We start from the raw sequence: 25678 nt of genomic DNA, 5'->3' as shown, positions 1-25678 counted from the left end.
TCTTCCCAGGCGCCTGTCAGCGGGCACTCGCAGGCCAGCCGCTGCTCCTCATGGCGCTCACCACCCCAGTCTCCCACGAAAACCCCTTTAGACACACTACAGAAATATTTACCTTCCCTGCACCGACCTCTCCCGGGTCCCATGACCTCGCAAAACACACATGTAAATGAACCCAAAGGCCAAGGCTGCCGCCGACAGCCCCTTCTGCAGAGTCCCCAGAGCGTATCGATCAGCTCCTTTATCATTCAGGGCGTGCAGGCATAAGGAGCCACACGGGAGAAGCGGCCAGCAGCGGTGGCCGGCGGCACACCACGGGGGTGAAGGGGGTATGAGGGGGGTGAAGGGGGTATGAGGGGGACGAGCCGCCCTCCGCGCTCCCCCGCGCCCTTCCCCGGCCCCCGGCCCGCCCCAGGCCGCCGCTCGCTCACGCACCCAGCTTGCCGCGGGACTCCTCCAGCTTCTGGATCTGGTTCTCCAGGAAGAGTACGGCCACCCCGAACACCAGCACCGCCAGCAGCTGCAACTTGGGCGGCAGCATAATCCTGAGCAGCCCCATGAGCAGCAGCAGCCGCCGCCGCCGCCGCCGCAGCGCCGCCCGACCGGGATCACGACATAACGCGGGGCCCGGCCGCGGAGGCCGGCGGGAGCCGCTACCACAGGGACAGCGCGAGCGAGGGGAGGCGAAGGGAGCGCGGCTGAGGGGAGGAAGGGGGCCCGCCGCCGCCTTCACATCGCCCCGCAGGCAGGCGGACGGACCGACGGACCGGCGGACGGACCGGCTGACCACCCGGTCCCCACGCCCGCCGCCGCCAGCGGCCCTCCCCGTGCGGTGCTCAGCAACCGAGCACCCCACCACACGCTCGCCGCCGCCGCCGCCGCTTCCCGCCGGCGGGACCCGCCCCCGCGCCCTCCGCCATTGGGCGGTGCTACCACCACCCCGCCCTCTCCGGTAACGGGATTGGCCGCGTTCAGGCGACGCCCCGCCCACAACGCGGTGACTCCTCAGCTGTCCCCTCGGCCCTGAGCTGCCGGTTGAGGAGATGTCCCGCCTACATGCGACCCTCCGTGATTGGGACGCTCTCTTGAAGTCCCGCCCATTAGCCCACGCTCATTGGGCACAGGCACCGCGGCACTCGGAAAGGCACAAGCCTATTGGTCACGCCTCCTGTCAATCAGCGGGGTTAGGGGCCTGTGTGCCGGTTGGCAGCAACTCTCGGGAACGAGAAAGGACCGGTCTTGGGGTTGTTCCCGCACTGTGTGACTGAGGTTGGGGCACGGCACCGCCTCCAGGCTCGCTGGGAAGCGCCGCTCCCAACAGACTAACCCAGTTCTGCTCTAGGCTTCCCCCCGATGTCCGGGGATAGCCGCCTCTGCCCGCGGTGCGGGGCGCACCCGCATCAGGCAGCGTGGCGGGCATCCCCGGTGGGTGAGGTCCTTCAGCGGCCTCCCGGCGACGCTGGCAGGAGCGATCCGGCACCAAGATGGCGGCGGCCGCGGAGAAAGCGGCCCTGAGGCGGTGCTGGCTCTGGCTGCTGGTGGGGCTGCAGGCGGTGAGAGCCCGTTCCGCTCTGTTCGCGCTCGGGGCCTGAGTGCGGCCGTGGCTTACAGCGTGTGACGGGGGGCGGCGCGGCGGGGAGACGTGTCCCGTAGCGGAAGGCGGAGGCAGCGGGCCTTGCCCTGCCCATCCCATCCCTGAGGCGTCGTCTTGTGCTTCGTCTGCCTCCTGCCTCCGTGGCCGCTCCTTGCGCTCTGTCTGTCAGCGGGTGTGCTCTGCTGCCGCCCGCTTTCCTCCCGCTGCTTCTGCTGCTCCAGACGGCGAAAGCCGCATGTTGAAGCCTGAACCCGGCCTCGGCCCCGGTTTGCTCTGTTGGCTTGGGAAGCGGCGAGCGGTGCGGGTGCTGCAGCGGCTCTGGGCTCCCTCGCCCGTTTGTAATGGGATTTGTGTGTTGGTATAACCTTCATGACCCGGGTTTTCCTTAGCAATAAAGATAAGAATAGGTTTGGAAAGTGAAGGTAGGTGGGGTTTGGTTTCTACCTGAAGGCTGTCCCTCGACGTTTTCCTGACACATCAGCTCTATTTTAGGGCACCCGATGCCCTTAAAGTTCTGACCCACCTCTGCTCCAGAGACGTGAGGTTATACAAGACACGAGTGAACAAGAATTCAGGTGAAGCTTCGGCAGCGTTTGGCATCCTCCTTAGATTTTCTATACTACTGTGGTGGTGGTAGATTCCTTATCGCCAGTATCCCTCAAAGGATAAATAATAGATTATTCCAGTAAAATAGGGTCCCATTTTTGTTTATAGAAACCAAGAATTCTATGCTTACAGAATATATAGAAATTACTTCAGCAGTGTCATGTAGGAAGAAAAAAACCAGCATTTTCTCTATATTATACTTTTCTGTTCATGCTTTAACTGAGGCACCTAATATTTTCTGCCAACTCCTAATCCGTTACGTTTCCTATCTGTCACATCAGATGTTTTTCCTTTGGCTATGTGTTGACCACTTCAGGGGAGGAAATGGGGGTTGTCTCTACCTTACTTGAGTATGCTTTAAATATTAAATGATGGGTGAATGTGAAGAGAAGTCTGGTTTGCTGAAGGACAAACTTAGCTTTTCTTCTGTATTTTTCTGTTTGGTCCAGCACAATTCTTCTGTTGGTCTGGTAACATTCAGTCCTGTTTGCTTGTGTTGTCTCACTCTTTTCTGAACACGGATTTGCCTGCTGATTGTTCTGTTACTGGTTTAGATGTGGGTTTTGCCCAAGGTCTTTCAACCAGACTGAGAAGCATCTCAGGGAAAACCGTCTCCTCTCCCTCCTTTCTTAATTTCCTCTCTCGCATCCCCCAACTCCACCCAAGCATACAGCTGGAAGGAAGGGGTTTAAGCCAAATCCCTATGTAGGGAAATGGGAATGGGAAAACAAAACCCAAATATCATTTAAAGTGCTGGGATAGTTGGTAAAATTGGTTTTGCTGCTCATTAAAAACAGAACCAATGTTTTACAGAGAAGCCATGTCATCGAGTTACCTATTTTAATGTATTACTAGTAAATCAGAATTGCAGGTTTTTATCTACACTTTCATTTTTAGTGCACAGTTTTCCTTTGCAATTAATGCAAACACGAAATTAAAATCCTACTTGTATGCCTTGTTGAGCAGTTTCTTCCGTTTCATGACTCCCTAGTTGTGCTTTCTCTACTTATTTTCCAAGTGTGTTTTTGGTGATATGAAATTTACTCTAATTGCTTTGAAAGAGCAGGCTTTAGAGAGCTGTAGCCATGTGCATTTCAGCTGTTTCATTATATTTGGGGTTTTCTTAATTTGGAGCTAGCAGTAGGAAAACAGTAGAGTTGTCAGAAGTGTATATAAATGAATTTAGGCAGGTCTGATACCTTAAAATTATGAGTTTCTAGAATTCACTATTAGTTAAAGGCCATTCTTCAAAATAAGTTGTTGTTTTGTACTCATCAGCAGGCCATTAGGTCTTCTTGTAGAAGAGTCACAGAGACTTTGTTCTTCCTAATTATTAAAGCTTTTTAAACCTTCCTTTTCTAAACAATTAATTTAATACTAAAGTATAACATTGTATTGATTTTCAGATAAGTGCCTATGGAGCACAGTTGTCATCAGAAGCTTGCAGAGAGCTGGGCTTCTCCAGTAACTTGCTATGCAGTTCTTGCAACCTTCTTGGACAGTTCAGTCTGAATCAGTTGGATCCATTCTGCAGGCAGTGCTGCCAAGAAGAAGCTCAGTTGGAAACTAGAAAGGTAGGTTTTGGACCAAATCCTTTGTGGAATAATTTAACGCATTTTGTTACATCTGTGAAATTTTTCATTTTAAATATATATGACAGTCTGGATTATAATCTCAAGAGGAGTCTAGATTTGCAGGCTTGCCATACTGCTCTAAAATAACATCACTGTATGAGTAGGGGAATCTTTGGTTCTCTGACAGCCCTTCTCTAGTGTGAAGTGACTGATGGGAGCTATGTCCAGCTTCTTTAAATTGAAAGATGTATGGGATTTGAAGAGAGCAAAAAAAAAAGGTCATAACGAGACTGGTGTTCTTGATCACAGCTATTGCTTGGTCATTGACCCTAGTGTCATGGCCAGGGTAGTTCAGTTCAGTCCCAAGGAACAAAGCTGTAGATCAGCTGCTGAAGTGGCAGGAGCATGACAGAAGCAGGAGTGCTCAACTCCATTCTGCAGCAGTGAGAACAGCTAGGCTCCATAACAGCTAGAAATACTGGGAATGATCTTGCTCCGAGCCCATGCTGTGCTTCAGAGTTAGGCTAATGCAAACCTTTCCTTATCTGTGGTAAATAAATACCTATCTTGCTTAAGGTAGGTCAAGAAGGAAGAATTTTTACAGAACTCTTGAAAAGAATACATGCTTTCAAATATGTTGTAATTTAAGCTTACTCCAGAATACATTGAAGACCAGTTGATTATCAGGAAAGTAGAGATTTCAGGAGGAAGAGATGCTGAAATTTTTAATGGCCAAGAAGTAGCTAAATAATTGACAACATGAAATTAGTGAGGAAATCTAACAGGTTTCTCCCATCAATTAAATTCAACATAATATTTAATAAAGTCTGCCTATAATTTTTAACATAATCACTGATTAGTGTTAGATGCAATGTATTAAATATCAAGAAGCAAGTGTTTGAGACATGCAGAGAATTAATAATCAGTGCCTTAATATTGAGACACTATTAAGGTAAGACTGTAAATTGTGCTGTTTCATATATTGACAAAAGAATGCTTGCAGTAATATTTCAGTACAGTCTTTATGGGATTTGGTATCTATGACTTTTTCTTTGCTAGATATATGAATCTTAGAAAGGAAAGTTAGTTTCTGGAAGATGCTCCAGTATGTATGTACGTATGTATACATATACATACACACGAAAGCTAAAAAGCTTCAGAATAAGATCTAATGAAATGTAATAAAAGGGAATGGAAAACCAGGAAGGGGTCTCCAGCTGTGCTGTGGTTGTGCACCACAACCAGTAACAGTTGTGGTGGCAGCAGCAAGGCTTCCTGTCCTCCTGTGAGGAGTGGATGCTTTTATTTGTTCAGTGATATTCTTACAGTTTTACCTCACTGTGTATAAGATGTAGCACAAGGCTTTGTAAAGCAGGATAATTTCTGTTGTCATTTTTTAGGAAAACAAACTAGAAGAGTTATGTTGCATTTCTGCCATGTAACCTGAAGGGAAAAAGAAAATGTCTTTTTCAGTTTATCAGTGATTTACTCAAGGGTGTAACTTAGTTTGTACTGTAAACGTTGCATTCACAAAAGTTGGATCAAGCAGCAGAATCTAAATCAATAGATATTTTTCTGATGATCCTGAATCAGAACTAGGTTTCATTGTGTGGATAATCACACTTGTCGTGTAAGACTGATCAAATGCATTTTGTGGCATATTTTTACTGTCAGAACTTTTCTGTTTTAATGATGCTGAATGCAGTAGAACAAATAGTACAGGGCTGGATGGGGTCTCTAGGTGGTTTGACAAATCCCTTCACAATGAACCAGAATTTGTTGTGTATTCATAGGAACCAAGAGATTGTATATTATAAGTTTTGGGGGGTTTAATCTCTTTGCGTTGGCCTACCCAGTTTCATTTTCTGCTTGTGCTTTTCAGTAAATATGAACAATTTGCTGCTATAGCACAGTTCCTGTACATCTTGATTATTACTTTATCTGCTCTTATTTCTGTGACATTTTTGAAGACATTTAATACAAATGATACTTGAGATTTGGAGCCAGCATGTTAAGTATCAGCTTGAGTTCTAGGAGTGATTGCGATGCTGTTTTCATGCCTTTTCACATCTGGGTTGGAATGCCAGCTTTCTATACTGTGTGTGTGAGTAGAAATACTGGACTGTTCTAACATCATGGTTATACAGTTGAGTGCTAAAATTATAGCATCGTGTCTAATGTTCTTTTGAATGCTGCTTCAGAAGGGATTTGCTGATTGGGGTTGGTTTTGGTTTTTTAAGCTTGTACTGAGTAACTTCCCCTGAAGACTACCCAGTGGAAAACTGGTGTTGGGAGAGATGACCACGAATATTATCTTACCAGATTGTATTCAGAATCCTCACATTTTGGATTGACTTGTGTTTTAACATAGTGCTGGTTGTAGGTTGTCTGCAGTTGAGCTTAAGATTTTACTCTTGCATAAAAATTACCAATATAATTTATAGTAGCTTCTTGCTATAGTAGTATTCTCATGACACGCATGCAGAATGGAAAAACTGAATGCTGCCTTTTGCTATATTTTTTCCCTTTCCCTAGGATTTTTTTCAGGTTACCATAGAAATCTTCTTGCTAATGAAAATTTGATAGTTGAGAATGAATGGATGTTAAACGTCTTAAAAGTTGGTTGTTCGGGGTTGGGTTTTTTTCCTACCTTTTTGCTTGAGGAATTTTTTTAGTCTGTCTTTTAAAACCTGCATCTAGTTGTAAGATGTCTGACGTGCTTATCATAAACCTTAGATGTTGCTGAGTTCCAGAGCAGTGGTGCTGTGAGTTTTGCTAATGCTGTGACTACGTGCTGGACCATCCTCAAAGTACATGGATCTTTTTTCTGTCTGTCTGAACCACGATGCCAGTGGACTTAGCTTGTTCCTTATGTGAGTAGATATTTGTTCCCATCATGTGACACAGCACATTGGTAGTCTGTGCTACAGACTTGCTAACTGTTAGAATTCCAGGAGAGACTTCAGGATTGTAAGTTAACTCTCATTGTATGTGGAAGGCATTAGAGAAAGCAATTAGCTTATTGCATGACTTGCACCTGAGTTTGAAATGAGAATTTAAAACTAAAGGTAAAGTATCATTGCTACTTTTCACAGATGAACTGTGAAATACACCCAGTCCTAAAAATACTTTGTGCATAGCATCAGTGCAACCTCAAATGAGATGTTTACAGATTTCAACTGTTTCACACCCTTGAAAGATGCCTATTAATCCTGGTCTTGTTATTGGTCCAGCGTTCTGTGAATTGACATTGTGGAAAATAGCTGTGAAGTACTCTTGTTACCCAGGATTTGTCTTGCTCTAAACTTCTGCTGACGCCAGGCCAGTGAAACACTTCAATTGCTTCATAATTGTACTGGGGGCAAAATGGAAAAATTATTTTGGTTATTTGCTCCTCTTCTAGAGATTTTGTATCCACTTGCAGACTAATTCAGAAGCTGGCTTAAACAGTATTGCTTCAGACAGCTGCAAGTTTTAAGCCTCAGTCTGTCAGATGCAGAGTACTGCTGGTGTGTAAAATGTAGAAGGATGAAATGGAGGTGAAGCTAACTGTGCGTGAAATTGTAGTAGCAGGAGAGATTGTCCATATTTTGCAGTAGCTGAAAATAGCTGCACTCCATCTGCAGCTTCACTTATGCTGCATGATCGTTTCAGACATTGCTATAAGCATATACCATTAATTGTATATTGTAATCTTAGATTTATCTCAACAATATATGCGTGTCAAAATCCAGATTGATTTTAAGAATCAACTCTGTGGTGAAATTTGCAAAACATTATATTGCACAGTTGCACTGTGCAGGATTGCTACAACCCTTAAAAGTCATCAATATTTCGAAACGGAGCTTTGAAATATACATTTTGCTCACTAAGATGTGTTGAACTTCAGCATTTTAAATTTCTGTTGTCAAGTATTTGTCATATTCTAATGTTAGGGTCTTTGGTGAACTAGATAATGTGACATTAAGAGTAAGCAAAAGTCGGCCAGGAAATTTGAGACAGGAAAATGGATGGTTTAGATGACACATTGTCATGGGTAACATTGCATGTGTCTATTGTACACTGTTTCTAAATGGCTTTGTTTTATAGTAGAATCATAAACCAACATGATGATACAGAAGTCTCAATGCATACTTCTAAAGTTCCATAGAGATGGGTAGTAACTGCTGCACTGCACAAATTTAAGCAAGAACATTTAAGATCCTGAAATTTTTAGCAACTTTCTTGTGCACATACTGAGGGTTGTCAAAATCTGAGAAGGCTAAACCAAAGCATGGTTTAATAATGTATTGGAATACCTGGGCTCTGCATTGCTCAGATAATGAGAACTTTAGGATTATCTTTCACCAAACTTGTGCTGGATGTGAGAATATAAGTAACTAAAATATTTCAGAAACCTGAAATGGATTATTGTGCTGCAAGAGAGGAGGCTTCCAACTTAAATCTTCCTGTAGCAGTGAATGTAAAACTTTCCTTTCGTTTCAATATGAAAGTATGGTGAAATACTGAAATAAATGTGGGCAGCTTAAACTTTGGTTACCACTGCTTTACATTCAGATCCCAATTCTACATCTTACCTGAACCTACAATGATTGTCGGTATTTGGCTGCTGTTTGAAAGTTAGTGCAAGTCTATGGACATAATGCCATTAGCTGTAGCCAAACAAAATGGATGAGATACAGAAAACTGTGGTATTTAGTGACCTTTAAGTATTCTGCTTTCTCAACATTTTGAAAAATGCTGAAAACAGAGAACAAACCAGGGAGAAGATCCTAAGAATGCTTCCTAAAACACTTTGGAAAATGGGGAGAAAAGTCAAAGCACAGCAGAGGAGCTTCTCCTAGAGTTTTACTATGGATTTCCACTGGCCGGTTGGGTAAGCATGTCTACATTCCAGTTGGATTGATCGAAACATGTGGCAGCCGCGCACAGGTTGCAGACTTATTCCCTACTTGTTACATTGGAACTGGTGCTATACTTAACCAGGTACTTTGATGTTCCTGCAGGAAGATCAGACCCTGTTTTCACTGCATCAACCTAAGATCCTTTTCCTTGCAAGTCCTCAGTACTTGAAATTGTGGGAAGTCACTTCAAGACAGGAATGATGCAGCTTGTTTCAAGACTGCAAAAGCACAGACCTTCTAGTCTGTTCAAAGTGAAGCCTGGGCTCTGACCCTTTCTTCAACACCAGCTGCCTGTTTCTGCATAGTATCACACAACTTACCAGAGGTTTTTGTGACTGAAAAATACAGAGGTGAAGGATTATACACAAAAGAAGAGAGAATTATACCTATCTAGCCCATGTAAAAGTGGCTGCTAATGTTCAACTTGGCCTATTCTGAAGATGACTCTTAATTTCACTGAAAGGTAAAAAATATGCCTACACAAATTCAGTTTTCTGTAGTGTACCTTATTTGTTACTCACAGCAAAACAGTCACTCAGGCCTTTAAACATTACAGGGTAGGAGATGAGCAGGTATGCGGAAATTGTTCCTCAGAACAAGTTTTAATCCTAATGGATAATACTTATATTCTCTATGATGAAGTTTGACCATAACTTGAAAGCAGTAATTTATGTGGAATTAGTGTTAGACCCCTCCTGGAAATGAACTAAATACTTAGTGTAATATTATTAACATGTCACTGTAATTATGCCTGTGTGCTACTTTTAATAAAAAATGGCAAGCTCTCTTAAACCTCTACAGAACTTTTCCATGTGCTGTTAGGAATTACAAGGAGGAATAAGGTGACATTTTTGTTCAGACTTTCTAAAACTCAAAATAGTTTACAAACCTCACAACACTTACTGAAACCAGAATAACTTGAAATGCTTTTAATGCTTCAGGCTGCTCTTGTGTGACCCAATTTAGTTTCATTTTTCAGTTGTGTTTTTTATCTTTTCATTTCACTAATTAAAGTGCTACAAATTCCTGTTGGCTGCTTGCTTGTTCTGCCAGAGGCTCTTAATATGAATAGATCCAATGAAGCAGTCTCATCTCTTGGTTTTTAATTCGATGGATAAAAATAGAGAACTGCTTAGAATTCACATCTCAGTGGTGGAACGTAAGTGTAAGTCATACCAATACTGGGATAAATGAACTAGAATTTTTATTGTAGCTATTTCTCAAAAAAACCAAACCAAAACCATCTTTTTCTGTCTTTTGATGTGTTCTCTAAAATCCTTTGTCTGCTTTGTAAAAATCAAATTGTGCTTTTGCCCAGCTGTACTCCTTATTTCTAATGTGCTACATAAAAGTGGTTCAGGTTCGTTGTTTTTACCAAGTGTGACTTTTAAAAATAGCATAATTCAATGACAGCCTATTTTAACAATCAGAACTCTCTAATTAAGGCTGATATGCCAAATGATCACACTTCAAGTTTGCTTTTAACTAAAAGGTGTCTGATACAGTTCACAGTGGAATAATGTTATGGGGAATATTAAATATAAAAATATAAATATTAATGTAAAAATGTGCTAAAGTGGAGTTCCTTCTCAAGAACTTTACCAGGTACACTTTTCCCTTCCTTCTTACATGCTGTTATCAGCAATGAAATTGAATGTTGACAAACAGTACTCCTAGATAAGGAAGGTGCAGCTTGCTAGTCAGTGCTTAAGATAGAAATTTACCATCTTTGGATAAGATTCACCATCTCTGTCAGATGAACTGAGATAAAATACATTATCTGCCCTGTAGTAGGGCAAGCCTTACTTATGGAGGACCTCTTTCTAGTCTTATCAGTGAAAAAGAAAAGGTTAGGGAAATTCTAAATGTGAATTTGCTAAATGTGAGTTAAAGTTGTTGATGTGCAGCTGTGCTGGGGAGTGGAATAGGTTTAGCTCTTTAATCTGACCTCCTTCATCTGGATAAAACACTGGCATTTGACTCTACACTTGTTGAAACAACTTCCAAAGGTATAAAGTCTCCAAATTACTTGAATGTCTAAAGTCAAATAAATAGTTGATGACTTCTGTTCTTACTGTTTTCTTCGCAACTTTTCCAAGATGTTTTCTTCTTTAATAAAAGCACATACTCTGGAGAATAAAAGAGATATTCAGAGTTTCTACATGTAGAGGTAAGTAGATGGTTAGATAGCAGTTAATTGGACAGTATATTCCAAAATTGGAACTTACACTGTCTGTACTTTTTAGCTTACATAATTCTGTTCACTAGTCCAAGTGAGAGCCTGTACATAGGAGCCCTATTTCTGCCACCCATCTCTATCCCACTCTGTCCTCCATTCCACTCAAATAAATTGGGCATTCACAGCACCTAATCCCTGCTGCAACTGCAGAGGTTTGAAGTTGGTTGCTCAGCTTCTGCATTTTCTCTCTCACCCTATGTCAGATCTCTTGCTCACATGAGCCTACACCAAATGATTTCAGAGAGCAAAGTTAACAAAAAACAGTTTGCCAGGAGGGGAAGTTGTTCTGGAGCTTGTTGGATTTAAAGAGCAAAAATGTTTATATAATCCTGCAAGGAGGAGATTATTCGAAGTAAAAAATAAAATGCTTAGATGGATTATGCATTTTATGTATGCTGAAGATTGTACATAACATAGCTGTGCATTACTATTACACAGAGAATAAAGAAGTTGAATCTCCTCCTCACAGCAGAGCTCAAAGATCTGAGGATCTCCAAGGATACAGATTCCACAACCTTTCTTAGTAAATTATTTCAGTGCTTAAAGACCCTCCTTGGGACTGTTTTTTCCCCCCTTAGATTCAGTTGGAATTTTCTTCCCTGCAAACAAATGAGAGCTCAGATTCTGCTTCAGCTTTGTTCACAGGAACTTGCCTGTAATACCCAGCACTAACCACAGGAATAGCAGTAATTCACATAACTGTTTCTTGACTGTTTGACTCTTTGTTTCCAAACTCTTATTTAGAGTTAGGCATCTCCCTTCACAGGATAATGAGCTGTGAATGGGAGTAGGTTCTTTGTTGCTAAATTTACTGATGACATCAGTTGTGAATGATATGTGTGTGTGTAGCAATGACTTTACTGGCTTTCCACATTACAGAGCGGTAATTCATAATGTTCCCGGCAGTGAGGCTTTCCGACTGCTCTGTGTTAACCCACAGATTCTTGCTCATTTTCTGTTTCCAGGGAAGTGGAAGACTAGAGTGATTCTGAAGACTTGTAACCATCCATACAAACACCCTGCATCCTCTCCCTCCATTTATCTCAGTGTATATTCCTTTATTGTAACTAATCCAGCTTTCTATTAAAAGTAACAAACAAATTGATAGTTATAGGAGTTTAGGAAAGAGCAGCAGAGATTTGCACCAAAATCTTTTTACCTTGTGACTTCATTTCTCAGGAGAACAAATACCAATTATTAACTTGCTTTGCTTTGTGGCTGGTGGAACACACTAAAAATGAGATTGCGTGCCTTTCAAACAAGGGATCAGGCACCCTATTTGAAAACAAAACCAGTCTGCGCGTACCAAGGTACTTTGGCTGAGAAGAATAATATCATCTGTATTTTTCCTGACTTTTCCTTGAAGTAAAAACAATAGCATGAGTCGATAGGGGATGAGGAGGCTTCTTTGGGAGATCTGCTTATATAGGAGTATGAAATCAAAATTGTAATGAATTTCATAGAAACAAATATTGTTTGCATTAAAAAGAGATTAGTTCTTGGTAAATACTTAGTGGAAGATTGTCCTGTACCTGAGGCAAGAGACAATTGCAGTTTTATCAGTAGTCATAAACTGCGTTGTACTGCTTGTTCTCAGAGCCTAACTTTAGTTTTTAAATGGTTTGATATTAGGAGAGGAAAATACACAATATCAGAGAGAATCCAGATACCATAAGATAGCTATTTACCATTGTGTGGCTTTATCTTAACAGCTGCTTCCATTGCATGTTTTAAGATACGGTGCTAGAATTTCATTCAGCTAATTGCAAGCAGGGGTACAAATTCAGTTTGACACTTTGTAACCTGTGCAGGGTCTGGCTTAGCATTTAAAAGAAACCAGTATGCAAAGTACAGGTGCTATAGATGTAAAATTAGGTATAATTTATTGCATTTTACAAAACCTTTTTGGTCACCTTTGATCTAACATCTTTTTATTATGATCAAGGAACAATCTCTGTTTAGGACCATTCTTTTTCAGTTCAGTTTGATCTGAATTCCTGTTTGGTTGTAAATATTAACAGTTACATAGCAGGAACGTAATTTTTCTTCTAGAGTTTTCACCATGAGTAATAGTGATAACAATACTGTGACTATTTAGAAATGAACTTTGTCTTGCATGAATTACTTCCATTCCTTTCCTAGTAACAGGTGAAATATTTTCTTTTACCTAAGTTAAGGTTCATTGTTTTTAATTGCTGGAACAATTATTTTTACTATACACATCTTTATCTAACACTACTCTTAGGTAGATGGTGGTTTATTCTGTTATAATTACCACTTCATCACTAAAGCAGCCATGACTGATGGTGTGGTTTTCCTCCTCTCAGTTGTAAAGAGCCATCTTCATTACACCAGTGTGAACTCCTAAAAGATGTTCAGGTGCTTAGAATAAGCTTTTGATTGAAATTTAACTCGAGTTGTTGCTTTGTAAAAGATGAGGGATTTTGTCACAATAACCTTAGAAAACATACCATTAGAATGTTATAAACAAAGCTAAGTTATTTTTATAGACACAGACATGAATCAGCCTGCCCATCGTAACAGCACTTGTTTGGGATGCTAAAGTGGACACTAGGAATAGTTTAGAGTCTCTATTTCATTGCTTGTTATACTAAACTCACTTCCATCAGCACTAAAACAAGTGAAGCATTATTTTAAAATGAACTTAACTTCTGAGTTAAGCATTTTGTAATGAACTGACTAGACATGTTTGTGTGCCTCCACACTGAGTGATACATGTCATCCTTAGGAACACTTGAACACAGTAAACGCCTTCACAAGGAAGTTCAGAGGACATCTGCTCTGGACATGATGAGATGGTAGCAGCACTAGATATTAACAAGTCTGCTTTTGTTGTGGGCTAACTGATGCAAATAAACCTGTGTTTCTTGCAAAAGACACCTTTGTTTAGAGTTATAAATGAAGCCAATTGATTTTTCAGGGTTTTTCTGTGGGTTTTGGGGTTTTTTTCTTGTCTGGCCATCTAGAGAGCAGCTGTTTGTGCCAGCATGAATCTGAACTTCTTTGTACCAGCACAGTTGGGCTTCAATTATGGCAGAGTCATAAACTCAAGATATAGACATCAAGAAATGAGCCGTTTCTTTGATAAACTTCACTTCTATCAGATATTGGCTAGGAGTTACAAACTGGGAGTAGTCTGTAATTACAAGATGTCTTAACTTGTTTTAGATTACCAAAGTGATCTTGTTCCATAGAAATCCTTGTTTGGAAGGAAGAAATAAACTGTTAAGCATTATTTGCAGTAGTGAGAATTGAAACGAATGCTTGTTTTACCCCTGTCCTAGATTTGGGTGTACTTAGTTCTTTAGTTGTTTGATTCTTTATACTAACTGGATGGAAAAACGCAGATAACTGTCAGTATCAGAGAACCAGCATAAATGTTCAGTGTGTTAGTGAGTGCGTGAACTATCATCTAAATCTACCCAGGATTGCTGATATCAGTGTTGTTGAATGTTTGTTAAAGAATAATGAATAGAGACAAGGTAATTGAAATTTATAATCTCACTATTCCATGTTTCCTCTATCTCTGTAATTTTTCTCCTGTTTGAATTCCAGAGGAACTTTAATTATGCAAGCAAGTATCTGAGCTGCTTATCAGTGCCTTTTTTAATTAAAATCTTTATTTGGGTGGTGCAAAAAAGCTTTAAAAGAAATGCTGTATTCTTGATCTTTTGAGTATTGTTTCATCACAGCAGTTCTGGGGTTTTACAGTCAAATCCTAGTTTTTAACTTAAATCTAATATTTAGCTGGAAATGTTGATGTAGTGAAGCAAATTTCTGAGATGCTGTTCTGGACAGACCATGTAATGCAACGTTTTTTGTCCTGCTTCCTGTGGAAGCAATGATTTCTGATGAGTTCATCTCAGGAAAGAAGTTATTTTTCAAGTAACTGCAAATTATTGGTGGTTTTTTTATGTTCTGATTCATAGTATTTAGGCAAATATTGAGTTGTACCTGAATTCAGAAGATGTGTGTTCTGAAATGAAGGTGTATTCCTGGCTGTCTATAATGCCTACATAGAGTTAATTTATCTTTGAGATTGCTGTTATATTGTCTGTGGTTTGCTTTCATGACTCACCTCTCCTTTTTCAGAAGGGTTCATACTCATTAAATTTCATAGTGAAAGCTTCTTTTTAATGACACGTATTCACAGTTCATATTTGAAGTGAAATGTGAATTTACTTCATTGCAGTCAGGTTGTGTTTTTTCCATGTCCCAACTTGCAGACACTGAAAATGAAAGCAGAGGTCTTCATTGCTTATAGAAGATAATGAATTGAATTACAAACTTTTAACCGAAGCTTATTCTGTCAGCTGTGCTACAAACTGTGGGTTTGCAGGGTTAGAAGGACGTGACTTGGTACACAGTATTGACAACTAGGTGCAAGATTACAATGCCTAACTTCACAGTATGAACTTCTATTGTAGTAGCCAGAAAAATCTGTTGTTAATTTATATTTAAGATTCGGCAAACTAACTATAGAATCAATTGCCTATTGCCAGAAAACCCCAGAAAAAGTTTAAAACCATGTGACAGTGTACAAGATCAATGGGTTTGCTGGGGTTTTTATTTAGATGCTGTATAAAATTGAAATGAACTCCTGTTTTAAGAACATTGAATTTGAGTGTCTTGCACAGCTGACTGACATCTGTGATGACATCTATATACAAGCATCGAAGTTGGCCCAGCTAAGGCCTAGTAATGTGATCTCTCCTCTTTCTGCAATCACAGTTAACTACAATAAACTACTAATAGTTAGCCCAAATGAGAAGTCTAAAGTCACTGCCTTATCTTTATTACAAACAGTATTTCACTGTCCAAGGTAGGTTTAAAACAGAGACTGAAGTTTCACTTAATGAGATTTTCTTAGCATCTTTGGGGAGGAAGAAATAAAGCTTTCCTATTACTAGTCCATAATTCCCATTGTAACATCTCTGATTGCATTATTTTTTTTAATGAAGCTTTGCTTCCAGCAACGGTATATCTCAAATGAGCTGCTTTTTCCTGGTTTTACATATTTAATACAATAAAAGAAAATCATCACGTATCTTGAATGAACAGTCGGTTGTTGCGTAAATCAGAGACAGGTCTGGAATTGCAATTCTCTTTAGGATCTTGCTTGTTACCATCAACACAATAGTGTATTGTCTCCTCAAAGAAAAACATTTCAACAGATAAAACATGTCACAAGTAATTTAGATTATGTTTTTGTCCTTAACAGCCTCTGTTTTTTCTTACAGCTTTATGCAGGAGCTGTCCTAGAGGTATGTGGATGAAAATTGGGAAGGTTCCCCCAAGTCCAGGGTAAGTAAAGCCACTAATGTTCTTTCAAATGTGAAATACTGTCACAGCTGAATGACAAAATGTGCTTTTAAGTACTACTACAAGTAGTCATAAATTTCATATATTATATCAGGAAAGTTGCATTGACCTGAGACTCATGGAACTGGTCTCTAATAACTGATAGATGAAATCATATTGTGCACTTATGGAACTACTTTCTTTTCACAGCTCCTGCAGTATAATTGTTTTGTCAGTGGATAATGACAGTCAATTAAAGCGAATGGAATACAGTAGTGTGAAAGGAGAATCAGAACCATCAGTGTGTGGTGGGAGGAAGCTGCAGGGGAAAAAAAACATCTGTGAGAAGTTTAAAATGCAATTTTCTTATAAATGGGGGAAGAGCTTAAATGATAGCAGTACTTTGACTTCTTTAATCAAGATCCTAATACTGTACTTTGGCCATAGAGAAGAATCTCTATGTCTTATGTCTAAATCTAATCTAGCTTTAGACATAAAATTGCACAAACAGCATGTCTGCATCTACCACAGCCAGTATTAATACCTCCCTGCTTGAAGGCTGACTGACAAACGAATAAAAGGAGGATTTTAAAGCAGTTTACAACTTAGGGAAGATCATAGATCATAGAATGGTGAGGGTTGGAAAGGACCTTAAGATCATCTCGTTCCAACCCCCTGCCACTAGACCCTCTCCCGCCACCTCTACCCACACACAGTTGAGTTAATTGACTGCAAGACCAGAGCAAAGCTATTTTCTTTCCCACTTCAAGGGCATGAGGAGATTAACTTTGATAGCACAGGAGTCCACATGATAATGCCTCAATAAAACTACTGTTTCATTTGAGTTCATTTCAGGTACAAAATGGTCAAGTTTGTGGCAGGGTCAATCCTTTGTGCCTTTTTTATGTACAGATCTGTGACATTCTACGCAAATTTGTGTTTCTAGTAATTTGGTTTTTTACTTTCCAACTGCTTGTGTCTAATAAGTCAGGGTCAAATTAAACTGATTACCTTTTATTCCCTTGAGTTATGCTAAATAATACTCCATTTGCTTTCTGTTCGTTGAAATTAACTCAGAACAACTATGTATAGGTAGTATTAGATGTACTTTAATCTTCCTTTTCTGTATGACTGTTAGATCACTGCAGTTATTTTATATACATTTAGTCTTTCTTATTGGTCAGTATTAAAAATCAGTTGTTTATGCTGCATTGAGTTGCACAAAGTACTGTGCTACTATTTGATCAAACATCTTTTGAAAGCTCGTAATAACTCACCTGCTTCCTATTGCTAATTCAAAGTGTGAATGCACTTAAATGCATCACAAAAACGCTCTCAATATTTCTCTAAAAATAGATCATCCTTTTTACTAGTTTTGAAACATTCCTCCTTACTCCTGACTGATGGTCGAAGCATTCCTTTCTGATGTTGCTCTTGGAATACTAACAATTCTTTGCCCTGATCCCATAATGGGTGATTTTTGTGTAATGTGGAGGGACAGTCTCCTTCATCAAAAAAGTACCGTGCTGCTTTTCAGTGCATAATCAGCATTTGAAATGAGACTCACCTATAATATGAAGCTGTGTATCTGTTCACAGCATCAAGAGTTTAGAAGAAGCTAAAGGGTTCTGTTTATTCAAAAAATAGCATAAACTGAGAAGGGTATGTCCAGTTTAAAAAGGACAAATCCCCATGGGCATACAGAGACCTTGTAAGTGTTACAGCAGTGGAATAGATCTAAACTAAAAGCACAGCTTTTTTAATAACAAAAAGATCAGAAGTTTGATTAAGTGGACTTTTCCATTACTGGCAGATGCTTAATCACATTAGATTCTTATTAGAAGACATGCTGTAGCTTACCAGGAGGAAAAATTGTGCAGTAAAGATTTATTGCTGACCTTGTGCTGAAGATCTGACTAGTTCAGACTTGTGCTTTTCTGCCATTAAAATCTGAAACTGATATAATAGAGACAGTAATGTTTCTTTAATCTTCTCCAGGCCTTTCTGATTTGAGGCCATTATAATCCTTCCGATGCATGTAGAGACAGACAAGGTTAAGAACACTTGTCTCTGCACAGTTGTTTGAAAACTAGTGTGAGATTTTACTGCCATTGTATGTTGGCTCTCAAGTATGAAGAGATTAATTTTTTCTCAACATAACTTTGTATTTGTTCAGTTACAGATCAAGCAGGAGATCTTTGCTTCTAAACCAGGAATCTAAATAATGTGACTATTCCTGAATGTAGGTATCTTTGGTAGTCTGGATCATGCCCTTAATCTGTAACAGCAGATAATCAAGCAGCTCTGTTTACAGAGAAGTTATGCCTAGCATAGAGATCCGCAGCTCTGCATGGACAGATGTGGTGTCATGTCCATTTGGGGTCAGGAAGTTTTCTTATGGTGTATCCTACTGTGCCTCGGAGAGAATAGTGCAGGTGTGTGCACATACACAGACTTGCCCTGCCTTTGGGCCCAAGTGATGCTTAGATTCCTTGGTCATATGCACTTGGGACTCCAGCTTTAATTCCAACAAACGAGTTTTCACAGACTTTCTCAAAACAGAAATGTCTTATATATCAAAACAAAGGGACATTATAGCAATAGCAGTGAGTGTCTCCATTCTGCTGTGTTCAAGGGCAGAGGATGCTTGTGGGTCTTTAAAAGCACTGTTTGGTACTACCTTTCTTAAAATGCCTACACACACCTGATCCTTTCCTCTGACCTTCTAGTTGCAGCTGATTGCGTGGCAATCAAGTGTACTCTGTAGGCTCACCTCAGGGTTGCCTTCAAACAGAAGGCTTATGCTTTGGTATTGCACATGCTATGTAAGAGCACAGGGTGAAGTGATTTTCTTAACGTTATGTGAAAGGACAGTTGCAGAGCTGGCAGTAGAACAGCTCTGACTTCTAGTCTGGTGTTTAATTCACTGGAACACAGTGGCATGGCACCAAGCTCAGACTTCATCTTACAGAAGTTAAAGTGGAAAACGCCTTCCCCGCTCGCCCCTGAGCTAGATGAATGCTATGAGTAACCCATGAGTTAGATAAATGCTTGTTTCTCTGCTGGGTGTAATTTCTAAAGCTGCTACAGGGAGAGGAAAATGAAGAGGTAGCTTGGATTTTAGCATTAAGCATCAAACTATTAAATAATGGGTACAAAAGGGAAACCATTGAGGCAGTGCTGAAGGTGAAGCATGCGCACCCCATCCCATGATAAGCAACCAGCCCCATGTCCCCAAACGTACACTGTAGCTACATCTGACTTCCTAACCCCATCAGTTTCATTCCAAGGGTTTACTCAACTTAGGACGTGATTTTGTGCAAAGGCAAAAAACCCCAAAGTGTTTGATGGGCTGATCTCTACTTTTAAGGCATGTCAGCATGTTAGTTTCTCACTTCAGCTGTGAAAGGTCAGGATATATAAATGAAGTTATTTGTACAGCGAGGGGTTCTCTTTGTCGCATAGCAAATTCAGGTGACTAATGCAGAAAGTGGCTCTGATCAGCATTAGAAATAAATATGCCATTAACAGAGACTGGTTTTGTTCCAGCTGTCTAAAATTGCAGGGAAAATGTTGTGTAGTGCTTCAGCTTTCGGAAGCTTTGGACGTTTGACATTGACACAAGTGTGTAATAGCTACTTTTAAAGTGACAAAATGCAATACTGCCGCCTTCCACCTCGTTCTGTCCCCATTTTGTGTGAGCTTGTTCAGTCCAACACTGAAGCCAGAGAACAGCCACTCACGTCCACATGAGCTTTCATCTGTCACTCAAGGAACAAATCCTCACACCAGTTACGAGCTGTAACTCGAGGTAACCCCTAAAGGCTATTCTTTAATACAATTAAATTCCACAGTTCAGATTTGCCTCTGAAACTTTATCCATTTCACTGTGCTCTCTTGCCATTTAAGTTTTGCAATTCAAGTTAGCCACTGTACTGACTACTTCTTCCAAGCTCCTTTTCATACAGAGCCCTAGAGGCTGAGTGCTGCTTTAGATGGAAATTGAAAAGGGAAATGTGGAAAAATTCCCCATGAAACAGTTCAACGTGCTGTGGACTGTACAAAGAATGAGGAATATCTTTGCCACTTTTGTGCACTTTTTGTTGGTGACGGCTGAGACAATGGTCACAAGGACATGGGAAACACTGAAAAGTGTGTCTCTGAGTCAGAACTGAACTACAGGATGTGAGCAAGAACTGGTTATTTAGTGCTATTTGACATTGTTATCCAAGTCCAGCTTACACTATGACATTAATATATAGTTCCGTAGAAAGAATGGCAACAAGCCTGATTTTCTTCTTCAATATATCTGGCAGCTCATGGGCCACTGGTACTATTTTACTGGTTTATCCTGTGTTAGTGGTTGGTGCAGCCAGCAGAGGCTATGATTTTGATCTGTACTGGGAGCACAGTGGGAGAGGGAAGCAAATAAATGCCACTCTGTATATACATACTGAGAAAGTGTTCAGGTTAACAGTGATATAAAGATAGATATAAAGATGCCAGGGGACATCTCAGCCATCACTGAGGAAAGCACTACCCCTTGTGAGACAGTATGAAACATGAGTCCTGAGTCACACTCCTCTCCGTGCACCAGCTGGATACACTGCAGGTTGTGAGAGTCACTGTGGTCTAACCTGGAAAAAGCAGCTTTAACATGCAGGTAGCACCTCTGTAAGAGTCACTCTGTACTGACAGGGTTCATCCTTGGGGATACGACAGGAATGTCCCAAGTCTGCTTAATGTCAGTATAGATACTAAATTCAGCCTCTAGCATAACCTGAATGTAACAAGGAGGAATGAAACTATGATTTTCTGGACAAATTTTAAATACTTCTGGAATTCAGACATTCATCAGACTAAAATACCTGGAAGTGGGGGATTATGCTTACACTTTGTCCTGGAATAATTCATATCATCTAAGTTAACATTAACACAAGGCCTGGGTTGTGCTCTAGCGATACAGGGACTATGCTGGTGTTAACATTTGCTGACTAGCACTTATAGCGAGGGATTATTCAGCAGCAGCCCACCTCGGACCTGAACTCTCCATGTAGCTACATGACAGGCCATAGAGTACATCTTAAAGCTGATTGCCTTCAGGAGAGGCAAGAGGAGATACCAGCTTCTTGGTTTCTTGCTGTTTTCAACATGTAACCTCAGAGATCTCTGCAAGATATGATTGTCTTGTTCGCAAGAATGACACCTCTACCCGTGGTTTCCTCTGTGCTCCTTTCACCTGCAGTGCTGCAGCTTGTGTGAGTGTGCTGATGGGATGTGTGTCCTGTTCAGCCTCCCTCAGGCTTCTCTTCAGCCTGATTTTGGTCACTCTAACACTTTTCCTCATGTTTGCATATCACAGCAGCATACAGGCCAGTTAGCTGAAGCCTGGCAGGTAAACTGATAGCAGATATGAAGCTTGTTTGGAATACTAGCAAAAATAGGGTATTCCCTAGGTGTGATAGGTTTCATACTGTTTTGTGAGGATTTCAAGAATTTTAACGTTAAAATATCTTCTAAAACGTCATTCCAAAAGAAATAATTCAGGGAATACTGGCTTGAATGTAAATCACCTTTATGCAAGTGGAGAAGAGCTTGATTATCTTTCTTTTCTTCGTAGCTTTTGTCAGGAGTGATAAGCCAAAACTCTTCAGGGGACTGCAAATCAAGGTGAGTAGTAACCCAGCTTTTTCATTTGGGTTGTTAGGAAGAATTAAGCTTGATGGAGACAGTCCTCCTGTGGATTGTTCCTTATTTGCTGATCAAGCAATCCCTTAGCAGAGGACATACATGTGCATTGCCAGTATAAATCTGTACAAGTTCCTGCTGCTGATACCAACCGGTTTATTGTTCAGTAACTGTTTGGAACCAGTATTTGTTGTTGGGGGCTGGGGCTTTGCTGTTGTTTCTTTTTAATCCAAGGGAAAAAAATGGAACCCATAAGTAATAGCATATGGCAGAAGAATGTGAGGAATACCTGCATTCTGTCCTTACTCTGTGGATATTTTGGATTTATTCAAGCTTATTCTGCCATAGTTTCCTTTCTTCCTGTTCTGTTCTCCCCTCATTTTCTGGTGGAGCTGGAGCTGCCATTTCCTTACATTCAGTGATTCTTAGATTTCCCTCCTCCCTCTCAGAATTTCCTTGCTGTGTTCTATGATGCTGTTTATAGTCCTCAAACATCCAGCTTTATAGACATGCATATGCTGAATGGTGTTTGTTATAACTTGCATATATGCAAAGCCGCATAAGATGCACTGCCTCAAGCTGAAACAATTCTTTGGTTTCAAGATCTGGTGTAAGACTTCACCTTCCTCTTAAAATCCTGTGTGAACTTCCAGCATACTTCACAGATACACAGCTTGATTCTCACATCTTGTGCTCCCATCTCTATTCACCAAATGGCACCATCTGGAACCACTTCATAGCTGTGCATGGCTGCAATAAGTGATTTGTCTTCTGAGCAGCAGATTCCATCTCAAACAGATTTCCTCTGTCTCATGCATTCATGTCTCCGTGTCCTCCAGTTTCTTTCTCTCCTTCTGCATGTCTGACTGTTTCACTTTTATTTTAAGCTTTGTAGCTGTATTGAACACCAAAGCAGTGTAGAGCACAGTTGGTGTAGAGCACTGCCAGGAAAAAATGAGTGCAAATGGATCTGTATTTATTTTACAAGGCACTTAGAAAATGGATTAGAGATGCCCCTAGCTTGGTTAAGTAAAATCAACTAGGTTAGCTCGGGAGGGTAAAGTAAAATACTCCTGGGGAAATCTTTCCATAAACTTAAATGGTTAGAGCCTTCTAATACTGGGAGGTTTTTATTTGCATGACATAGTTTGCGACTTAGTGAGTCTGCAGCAGCATTAAAGTATTATGTTACCAGCAAAGCCTAGCAGTGCACAGATACAACTCAGCAGGAAAGAATGGGATTACATCAGAAATTGATAGAAGTAACTTGGAGCTGTTAAAGTGACCAGAAACTTCTAAAAAGGTAAAAAGGCCACTGATTATAGGAGAAAAATAATTCAGCTGCTTGATTCAAAAATCCAACTTCAGTAACTTAAACCAGCTGAAGTAGGAAACCATCTTTCAAAGCTAGGCTTACGGCATTGCCCCCCTGCATGTGCATCAGCTTGTGTGGTGGGCGAAGGACAAGAACTAGATGTTACTCAAACACACACACACCCTTGACACCCCCCACCCCTTCATTTGCCTTATTCCTCCACTTTCCTCTCTTTGACATTAAATGCAAGTGAGAAATCTAAACTGAAGCTGTTTCCTGCCTGTTTTATTTAAGGCAAATAACTCTGTTCTGGATCTCAAACACTCCTTTTCTTCATGTGTTTTTATTTCTTGTGAAGTGAGGCCTCTTTGTCCCTTATGCTTCCTTCTTTTCTCCCACCCTCATTCCTTGGGACTAGGCAAGAAAGCATCAGATCCATAGCTGCAAACACTGGCCAACTGCTGCCAGTGGAGCGTGCAGCCTCCAGCATCTTTCCAGCCTCTGCCTGGTGTCTCCCTTTTACTGGTTCTTCCTTTGCATACACACATGCACACCAGCTCTAGCTTTGAACATCTACCTTCTCCTTTGAATCTGCACAGTAGGTGAAGAAATACTGGAGGAGAGAAGGGAGCAGCATAGGAGAAAACAAGCTGAAAGACTGAGCTCCTAAGCTTCATTTCCTAATTTGAAGCTTACAGATCCGTTTTCCTCAAGTAGAATCCATTGTTGTTAAACACTAGGAATGAAACACATAAAATCAGAACAAAAGAGGTGGCACTGGAATACTTATATTTTTTTGTCAGGAGCAACCAAGCTTGCCTGGTGGGGTTTATTGAAGAATTGTAAGCTTTAAAAAGCCAAAGCTCAGGTTGATTTCTTAGCACAAAGTGTATTGCCAAAGCTTTTACCCAGAATACTCTGATGTAATTTAGTGCTCTGTTCTTAAGTGTTCCTGATGTCACTCTTTGGACTTGTTACTATTCCTGCTTTGAGCTATTTTTACTTTATTTAAATCAGTTGGGGGGGTGTGTGTGGTAATCCAGCCCAAGGTAACTGACTCTCATTTTTTCCTTGGAGTATGTGCGTGGTTCTGACCCTGTACTGAAGCTGCTCGATGACAGTGGGAACATTGCAGAAGAACTGAGCATCCTCAAGTGGAACACGGATAGCGTGGAAGAATTTCTGAGTGAAAAATTAGAGCGTCTATAAATCCCTGCTTTTCAGTCCTCTTTCCTTTTCATGTCTTGGCATGGTAATCTTCTCAGATGAAAAAAACATTCCAGCTTCTATATTCACTTCAAAATATCTGTTGAGCTGTGCTAAACATCCTGTAATTAGAAGGGGAGGCTTCAGCATGCATCTGACAAGTTGACAAACAGAATAGCTTGTCTTCATGTATTTCAGCTCTTAATGCATTTATCATGAGCAAAATTCTTTGTTTCAAAGTTAATTATGCAAATATCAGTTTGTTCTAATTGGACCTGTTCTTGCGAATGCTTTTAAAACTGAAGAGCCTCAAATAACTGAGATGATTACCATGGTTTTTGTCTGCTGCTGTTTGTAAGAAAGTCAGAACCAAATGCAATGTACTACCTTCCAAAGAGACTTGATTGCTAATCCCCTCTTCTCTTTGAGCTGTCCTCTCTCTGGAAGCATTGTTTACAGCGAGTATCTAGGGCAGAGGGTTTGTAGCTGATGGAGGACCTCATGCTCTCGTACTGTGAAACACTTAGTAAGTACACTTTAGTGAAGACTACATAGAAAACCTCTGAGGTGTATGGAAGTCCGATGTCAAGTGTGCTTTACATGAAGTGTTTTGCTTCAGAAAACATGAGCTGTTTAAGTCTTAAATACCCTTCCTTCTAACTTTGACAAGTTTATTGGAAGTCTGTTTATCAAATGAGTTTATAAACTGTTCTTTTAAATGTGTATTTTTCTTTCTCAGTTGAAATTGAGGTGAACATGGAATATAGACAGTTCTATATGGCAATGAGTCAAATCTATTATGATTTGTTGTTTTTTTTCCACATAGAGTGAATAAATATGATAAGCAAGAAGACGTGGGGTTTTTTTTTCTCAAGTTCCATTAGCAGATGAGTCTTCCCTTTAACTACTCCATGCATCCCAGTTTTGGGTTGGATGGGTGTTACACTATGGCCTGAATTCTCTTTATATATCATTTTATACCTCAAAAATTTTCTCTACAATTTTACTCCCAACTTTTGAGAAGATGTCATTAGCTTCATAGAACAATAAACTTGGGAACGAGACCACACTCAATTATCAGAAGTAATACACTAAGGTGATTCTTTAGGCCTAGCCTTTGGAGCTGTTACTCCTTAAATACTCTTACAAACTCTCAGAAGGTGCATACAGCTCACAGGATGTTGCCCTCCTCATTACTCTATGCCTTTCACTCCTGTTCTTGTAAAACATGCT

The 25678-nt window shown here is 40.6% G+C and overlaps 2 protein-coding genes across 2 annotated transcripts in view; one reads left to right on the top strand and one right to left on the bottom strand.

Moving 5' to 3' along the window:
• HS2ST1 (heparan sulfate 2-O-sulfotransferase 1) overlaps nucleotides 1-920 on the bottom strand; it is an 83567-nt gene extending 82647 nt beyond the window's left edge. Inside the window, exon 1 of the mRNA XM_030496339.1 lies at nucleotides 433-920. Coding sequence (XP_030352199.1) covers nucleotides 433-556 — 124 coding nt within the window. The 5' untranslated portion in view covers nucleotides 557-920. The remainder of the gene's footprint in view (nucleotides 1-432) is intronic.
• Nucleotides 921-1173: 253 nt separating this feature from the next.
• SELENOF (selenoprotein F) lies at nucleotides 1174-25296 on the top strand. Its single transcript, XM_030496340.1, has 5 exons — nucleotides 1174-1550; nucleotides 3604-3771; nucleotides 16176-16239; nucleotides 21857-21906; nucleotides 24317-25296. Exons 1-5 carry the CDS (start codon nucleotides 1482-1484, stop codon nucleotides 24446-24448), a joined length of 483 nt encoding a protein of 160 aa, XP_030352200.1. The 5' UTR covers nucleotides 1174-1481; the 3' UTR covers nucleotides 24449-25296.
• The last annotated feature ends 382 nt before the right edge of the window (nucleotides 25297-25678 follow it).

The sequence above is a fragment of the Strigops habroptila genome, chromosome 8 (assembly GCF_004027225.2).
Source record: "Strigops habroptila isolate Jane chromosome 8, bStrHab1.2.pri, whole genome shotgun sequence".
Classification (NCBI taxonomy): domain Eukaryota; kingdom Metazoa; phylum Chordata; class Aves; order Psittaciformes; family Psittacidae; genus Strigops; species Strigops habroptila.
Note: the sequence above shows the minus strand (reverse complement) of the source record. Positions and strands in the feature narration are given on the sequence as shown.